This window comes from Talpa occidentalis, unplaced genomic scaffold, assembly GCF_014898055.3.
Source record: "Talpa occidentalis isolate TD23 unplaced genomic scaffold, MPIMG_talOcc4v2.1, whole genome shotgun sequence".
Classification (NCBI taxonomy): Eukaryota; Metazoa; Chordata; class Mammalia; order Eulipotyphla; family Talpidae; genus Talpa; species Talpa occidentalis.
Window position 1 is genome coordinate 148,406,397 of NW_026555331.1, and position 7,910 is coordinate 148,414,306.

General features: G+C 52.0%; 1 protein-coding gene across 1 annotated transcript; it reads left to right on the forward strand.

Moving 5' to 3' along the window:
* Positions 1-386: 386 nt before the first annotated feature.
* GSTK1 (glutathione S-transferase kappa 1) lies at positions 387-5,384 on the forward strand. Its single transcript, XM_037514940.2, has 8 exons — positions 387-494; positions 969-1,050; positions 1,244-1,372; positions 1,642-1,742; positions 1,913-1,948; positions 4,059-4,175; positions 4,497-4,590; positions 4,863-5,384. The coding sequence occupies exons 1-8, from the start codon at positions 423-425 to the stop codon at positions 4,910-4,912; spliced, it is 681 nt and encodes a 226-aa protein (XP_037370837.1). The 5' UTR covers positions 387-422; the 3' UTR covers positions 4,913-5,384.
* The last annotated feature ends 2,526 nt before the right edge of the window (positions 5,385-7,910 follow it).

Below are 7,910 nucleotides of genomic sequence, written 5' to 3' on the forward strand. Positions count from 1 at the left end.
GAGAATGTGGACTTTGGGAACTTCCCACTCCGTCCCTCTCCCGGGAAGTCCCAGCGGCTGCCGAGCAGCAGAACGAACCGCCCCGCCCAAGTGCATTCGAGGCCGGGGTTATCACACGCGCCCCCATTTTTACGCGCCCGGGAAGCTGGGACTCGGGGAGGGCGCGCGACCGCGCACGGCCGGCTGGAGCTGCAGGGAGAGCCCGGGCCGCGCGCTCGCCGGCCGAGAGCAGGCCCGCGGGGGGCTGGGGGTGCGCGCGGCCCTCGGCGCCCCGGCTGCCGGCCCGGGCCCGCTCGCGGGAGGCGGGAGGCGACGCGGCGGGGGCGGGCCTCCGGGGCCGCCGGGAACCGGGGCGGGGTCCAGGCGACCTAGAAAAAGGAAGCGCGCGCCGCCGCTCTTCCGGAGCCCCGCCGCGCGGCAACATGGGGTCCCTGCCGCGGCGCCTGGAGCTCTTCTACGACGTGCTGTCCCCCTACTCCTGGCTGGGCTTCGAGGTGACGGCGGGGGGCCGCCGGGGCCGGGCGCGCGAGGCGAGGGCAGACGGAAAGGCCGGGCAGGGCGAGGGGCCGGTGCCATTCCTGGCGCTGCCCCGCGGGCTTGGGACGAGCCGCTGGAGAGCCGGGGCTGAAGGTCACTTTGCGTTTCCAAACGGGACGCGGTCGCTGGCTCCAGGCCCGGCCCTTGTGTCCTACAGCAGCGCTGTGCTGGGCACCCCTGCGCCCTGTCCTGTCAGTTTTGGGGGGTGGAGCACAGGACTGGAGGGACGCTGTCTGCAGAGGCAAGGTCCTGGGGCGGAGCTCTAGCCGCGGAGAGTTTGGCCATTCCAAACCGAACGGCTTTGTGTGTAGCCAGCATGACCCCCTGCGTGGCGCCTCGGGCTGACCCGCTGCCAGAAACAGCCCGCCCTCTGCCTGCCTCCTCGCCTTTTCCATCTCACATGCTGGTTCTGTGCTCCTCTGCTCCTGTAGATCCTGTGCCGCTATAAGAACATCTGGAATGTCAACCTGCAGCTGCGCCCCAGCCTCATTGCAGGGATCATGAGGGACAGTGGTATGAGGCGCAAGTCAGAGGCAGGGAGTTGAGGGAAAGCGGATCTCTAAGGCCTCTGGGAGCTGCCCTGGATGGGGACTCTACACGGGCACCCGCAGCAAGTAATCTGCTGTCTGCCCGATACTCAGGTCAGGGGTCCTCCAGCGGGGACCCTAATGGTCACTCAGCAGGGACTCCGACTTTCCCTTTGCAGGAAACCAGCCCCCAGCCATGCTTCCACGCAAAGGCAAATACTTGCTAAATGATATCACTCGACTGGCCAAGCAAATGCAAGTTCCCCTCCAGGTGCCGAAGGATTTCTTCGCTGTGATTCTTCACAAAGGTGAAGAGAGTGAGATACAGATAGGGCATCAGGTGGAGATTGTAGGGTCTGAGAAGGAGCTCCGGTGGTGACAGAAAGTAGAACAAGCTGTGGGTGAACTTGGCTTAAACCAAGCAGAGGCAGCGGGACACGGGGGGAGGAAGAGCAGGGTAAATGGGCAACGAGAAAGGGTTGGGAGCTTGGGAGGAGCTGGGGGACCCCAGAGGCAGAGCAGAGCTGTCCTCCATGGGGACTCATGCAAGGAGCCCTCCTGCGTGCTGCACTCCTAGGAAGCTTGTCAGCCATGCGCTTCCTCACTGCTGTGAACCTGGAGCAGCCAGAGATGCTGGAGAAAGTGTCCCGAGAACTCTGGATGCGAGTCTGGTCACGGGTGAGTGCAGGGCTCGCTGGAGGGATGCTGGATGACTTGGTGACCGTCCCCTAGTCCTGTCTCCAGAGTCCTGGCCCTGCCACCCCTACAGTCCACAGACCCTCTGTCGTCCTGCCCCCCCCCCCCCCGTCACCCGCCCCCTTCCCTGCTGACAGCTCTCTTCTCCCCAGGATGAAGACATCACGGAGCCCCAGAGCATCCTGGCCGTGAGTGTCCTGCTCTTCCCCACTCCACTCAGAAGGCGTCTGGGAACAGTTGTATTTGGGGGCCAAGAGGACATAGTTTTCTTATTAGGGAGAAGAGGTCACAGTGATTTGGGAGGGGAATTACTATAAGTGTAGAACTTAGAGAATTCAAAAAAGTTCACAGTTGAAAGAAGTGCAGAATTCTCCGTGGCAGAAGTTACTTGATGAAAAACTCAGTGTTAACAGTGTTAGCACCCCCAGATTGGGGGGCGGGGGCGAGATAGGTAAGGTAATTCTTGGCCTGGAAGATCCCAACACAAACCTCCCCCATGCATGTATGCAGGAAGCAGGAGATAAAAAGACAAAAAGAGATCATTGACTCAAGCCAGAATTCTCGAGAAGCCTGCATGAGAACAAATGAAAATAGTTCAAAACAGTGAAATGTGTGCCCAGCACAGTTATCAGTACAAAAACACATTTTTCTCAGGATTAAATCAGGAAATTCAAACCAATATTTGCTGTGCGGTTTACAAAAGATTGTGGAGATATGTTCAAGATATAAAATGGCAAGCCACAGATGTCAGCTATACAAAGAATGGCCGGTGTGACCTCCAGTGTTTTCCTGCAAAGTATACACATCCGCTTACCTTGTTACTTAATATTTAATAAGCATTTTCCATGCAATTTTTAAACTTTCAGAAAGAATTCTTAGCTTTTTTATTTTTTAAGATTTATTTATTTATTTATTTATTTATTTATTTATTTATTTATACAAGCACTGGGTACACTCAGAAGCAAGGGAGGGTGAGAGAACTCACCAGAGCCAGAGCGGGGAGCAGAGCAGGCAGAAGGACAAAATGTGCTGCTGAGGGGAGCAGCAGGTGGCAGGAGAGGTCTGCGCCCCACGTGGGACCCTCACCGGCGGCTGGGGATTGAACCGGCACTGCAGAGGCTGCGGGCAGCTTCGCAGCCCAGCGCTCAACCGCTGCGCCACCGGGAAGGCCCAATTCTTAGTTTCTATAGAGTGTTCCATTCAGCAGGGCTATCTTTGCTTACTTAACCACCCACATGTCAAACATGTCACCTCATTTAGTCAAGGCAAAGATCCAGTCTCAGCAGAATGTGCTGCATGGCGTGGTGTCTCCAGCTCCAGGCCGAGTTCAGGCAGCAGTGGTTGTCAACCGGGGACCTGTATTGGAATCCCCTGGTGCACCTGGGCGCCACCTCCTAAAGTTTCCCCATAAATGTTTAAGGGCTGGCCTGTGCATTAGGGGTGTTTTAAAGATTTCAGAAGATTCAAATGAGCAGCCGAAATTGAGAACCTGGGATCCCACACTCTTCCAGAAAGTCCACGCTGAAGCTTTAATCATTCTCTAGAAACCAGGCAGGTGGCTGCAGCCCTTTAACCTGCTCAGAGTCCCCAGGAAATTCTATGGGATTCAGCCCTGGATTTAAAAAAGTATGAGCTATTTGGGCCTCCTTGGTGACACAAGGGTTAAGACACAACCTGTAAAGCTCTCCGCAGCCACTGCAGCACGAGTTCGATTCCTGGCCAGGGAGATGCCCACATGGCGCAGCAGACCTCCTGTCTCACCCGCTGCTCCCCTCAGCAGTGTATTTCAGTCAGTCTGCCTGTTCTGTTCCCCGCCCTTTCTCTGGTGAATCCTCTCACCCCCCACACCTCTGACCTGTACCAAGCTCTTGTATAAATAAATAAATAAATAAAATGTATGAGCTATTCAGGAATTCTAAGAAGCAGGAAGGCAGCAGCCAGTGACTTGTCAGGGAACACAAATTCTAGCACCGACTCTGCTCCTAAGTAGCCCTCTAACACCTGGCTGGTAATGAAAAGGTGGGGCAGCCGCCTCTAAGATGCCCTCTGGCTTTAACTTCAGTAATTATGACTGTACCACTTGCTCTTTCCACCAATGTCAAGATTTTGAAAGAAAACATTGACCCTCAGGGCAAGGAGAGACCTCTGCTGGTGGGTGGGTAAAGGCCGTTGCCAGTAAAAATTTGGAGGAATAAAATAAAGACCAGAGTAGCTCCTGAGCCCCGCCCGCTGCCCCCAAGCGCACACATGAACACATAATGCATACAGTTGTCCTTTCCACATCCCACACGCCCTCAGGCAGCACAGAAGGCTGGCATGTCTACGGAACAAGCCCGAGGACTTCTGGAAAAGATCTCAACTCCACAGGTGAAAAACCAGCTCAAGGAGACCACCGACGCAGCCTGCAAATACGGGGTGAGCCCAGCTCCAGTGGTGAAGACAGCATGAATCTCTGCCAGGTCCCCAGGCGCCTGTCCAAAAGCTGTCCCCAACATGAGTCCTGGCTCTCCAGGACAACCCATATCCTCTCCCTCCTTCCCTGCACCCCCCGGAAAGGAAGGGAGGGAGGGAAAGATGGTGAGAGAAAAGACAGCATCTCAGAACACTCTGGCTGCGTTGCTTCTGTGACCTCAGACCAGAATTGCTGCACTGCAGCCTCCAACCCCAACCTGACTGATCACACCCCTCTCCATCCCCTCCCACCCCCACCCCACCACACCCGACTGCTTCCTCCAGGCCTTTGGGCTGCCCATCACTGTGGTCGAGCTGGATGGCCAAACCCACATGCTGTTTGGCTGTGACAGGATGGAGCTACTGGCACACATGCTGGGTAAGCTGCAGGTTCATCTTGAAGACCCTTCACCCCAGCCCAACCCCATAGTGTCAGTTGACCATATGGACAGATTCAGATCCAAGAATGTTCTAGGCATTCTAACAACTAAGCCTAGTACGGGCACAGTGGTGCTGGAGGTTGAAGGGGATGGGGCCACCTTCACCCCACATGACAGAAGTAGCCTTCTAACCGTGAAAACAAGCAGAGTGCCCCCTGGAAAGCCTCTGAGGCTTGTGGCCAGCCTCTGATGAGTGATTTTCTCCACACAGGAGAGAAGTGGCTGGGCCCTGTGCCTCCAGCCCCGAGTGCCAGACTTTGATACCCAGAGGAAGAAACTACTGGAATAAGCAAGCAGACCATCAGCTTCCCCCTCCTCCATGGTGGGACACTGGAACCCCAGTTTCCCTATCTGACAGGTTCCCCTTTATTCCTGGGGATGCCGGGAGGAGGCTGTGGGCACATCATGGACAGTGACTCAGGCTGCTCTACCTTCTGGGCCTCACACATGCCTCACACATGCTTCCCCACAATAAATGTTTATGCCCTCGGGCATGAACCCTCGGGTCTGGGTCTTCCCTGATGTTTGTGTTCTTGTTCCTGAGTCACATCCTGTCCACTCTGAGTACTTGAGAAGACCCACTCTCCCTGTCCTCCAGCCCCTATCCACCTCAGCAGCTCTCATGGAAGGAGCAGAGAGCAGTTCCTTTTTCTCTTCTACAGAAATTCTCTGTCAGGGACAGAAAACTGGGCTGGATGGAATTTGCCACTGACAAGTTTGGCCCTTACCGTCTTCTGACCAGCCCTGTTGCTGGTACAGGCAGGGACTAAAGGTCGCTGGAGTGAAGGCTGGAGGGCAGCAGAGCCTGACGGAGTTTGCCCCCAGATGGTTCAGCGGCACTGACTCTCTGTGCCAGGGCACGCGTCCAGGGAGAGCAGTCCACTGGCCAGGTCTGGGACAGCAGCTCCTCCCCTCTCGCACAGTGCAAAGCTGGACGAAACCCAGAGGCCTTGCTCCCAGGCCTGTATAAGCCCCGTCCCCTCCCACACAGACCTGTGGCTTTCCCAATCCCCCACTTATTAATCCAAGCCCCTGCTCTATCAAAAGAGTGCACCAGAATACTGTGTTGAAAGGGTTCCTGGACCCAATTTCAGGTGAGTGTGTGTGGAGGTTTTCCCACACCCACAAGCAGCTCTTGGGCACCATGAGGGTGTCTAAGACACAATCAGTTCTGACACAATCTACATCAGAGTCCACAGGTTAAGGACTCCGTCTCCCAGAACCACCTCCACTTGGGAAGCCACTCACCAACCCAGGCTGCTACCTGTGCTTCTGACCAGCCGGCTCCAGACTGGGTGTCTCGGACGCCTCATTTTAGGCTTCAGGTGTCAGTGGCAAGCCCAAACCAGAGGTTCCCGTGACCCCCCTCCTCAGGTTTATTAATTCACTAGAGCAGCTCACAAAACTCAGGAAACTCATTTACTCACTAGGTGACTGATTTATTACAAAAAGCTAGAACTCAGAACAGCCAGGTGGAAGAAATGCATGGGGCAAGGGAGGGGGAAAGCACATGGAACTTCCATGCCCTCTTTAGGGGGTGACCATTCTCCCCAAATCTCCACGTTTGCCAACCCAGAAATTCTCTGAACCCCAACCTCTTCTTGGATTTTTACAGAGGTTTCATTACTTAAGCATGACTGATGAACTCATTGGCATCAGCAACTCAGTCTCTAGCCCTCTCCCCTTCCACTCTAACCACATGGCTGAGTCTCCAGGCAGCCCACCCCCAACCAGAGACCCTCCAAATACCAGGTAGTTACATATGAAAGACACCTGGATCACTCTTAACGCTTAGGAAATTCCAAGGCGTTGGGGAGCTGTGAGCAAGGCACTGAGTGAAGGCCAAATATATACAAAAAATACATTTTAGTCACTGCATGATCAAATACATATTTTTCTTATAAACCACAATATCGCTCTTGGACTTCTTTGAGAATACTCTATTCAGAAGCTGAAACCACACTTGGACCCTTGTTCGGAAGCAGGAATAGCACCTATGACAGCACAAGGAGCTTTAGGACTAAGTGCCATCTTCCTTTTGCCCCTTCCTTCTGGCTTCTTCAACGCAGCCCATTTGCCCCTTTTTATACCCCATCACTTTCTGTCTTCCGCCTCTCTCCCCTTTTCATTATTCTGGCAAACCCCAGGATTTCAAACCCCGCACCTGTCCACGATCTCTTCTATCTTGACTACCTGTGAAGAAAGCCAAAAGTACATCTCCAAAGAACCACTCCTTCCTCAAAGAAGATTTCATGACAAGTACAGCAAATATAAAATCAAAATATGGAGGCAATGTCCAGTCTCAAGAAACATGAGGGCAAATTAAAACAAAATGTGATGTTTCATACACTGAAGTTATATATATTCAAGCTATATATCCAAGTTCCCATGTTTGCTGAAAGCCTAGTGAGTGGACATACAGTTTTATGGATAGATGCTTATCCCAGCAGTATTTGTGACAGCAAAAAAAGAAAAAAAATAACAGTAGAAGGATGCTTGAATACGTTATGCCGTATCTAAGATGTAATATTTCATTGTCATCAAAAATTGCATTTGTGAAACATTTTAAAGAACATTGAAAATTCTTAGCAAATAATATTGATTGGGAGAAATGAAATGATAGCGTGATATCTTGATGTATAAAAATATATTACATCACAGAGGACATTAATATATTAATCCTGGAACAAAAGACATCAAAATGTATCCACTTCATTTTTTGTGTATTTTCTAAATGATCATTTATTCTGATAAACAAATACACACACATATATGTAATAAGAATTTGTAGATTCACATTTGGATATAATTGTGCTTCTTTTCCATTGTTTTCTAAATGTATCAGTTATTGAACTCAATCCTAAATCTCACCCTGGCTAATGTGGGATAATCTCTTACAATACAGGTGTATTTCTCAGATTTTCCCAGTCTTCCTTCAAAGACTCTAATATTCTATATTCCTAATCCAATAGAGTTTAAACTTCTCCAGAGGGACAAGAAAATTTCTAGATTAATCCTTACACACATAATCTAGATTACACACAATCTAGTGTATAAGTATCCTTATACACATAAAGAAGGTAATGTATCACAAGGGATTGGCTCACATGATTATGGAGGCTGAGGCGTGCCATGTTCTGCCCCCTGCAAGCTGGAGTCCCTGGAGAGCCAGTGCTGTAGATCCAGTCCAAGTGCAAAGTCCTGAGGATCAGGAGTTCCTGTTTGAGGGTGGAGAATGTGGACGTCTCAGTTCAAGCAG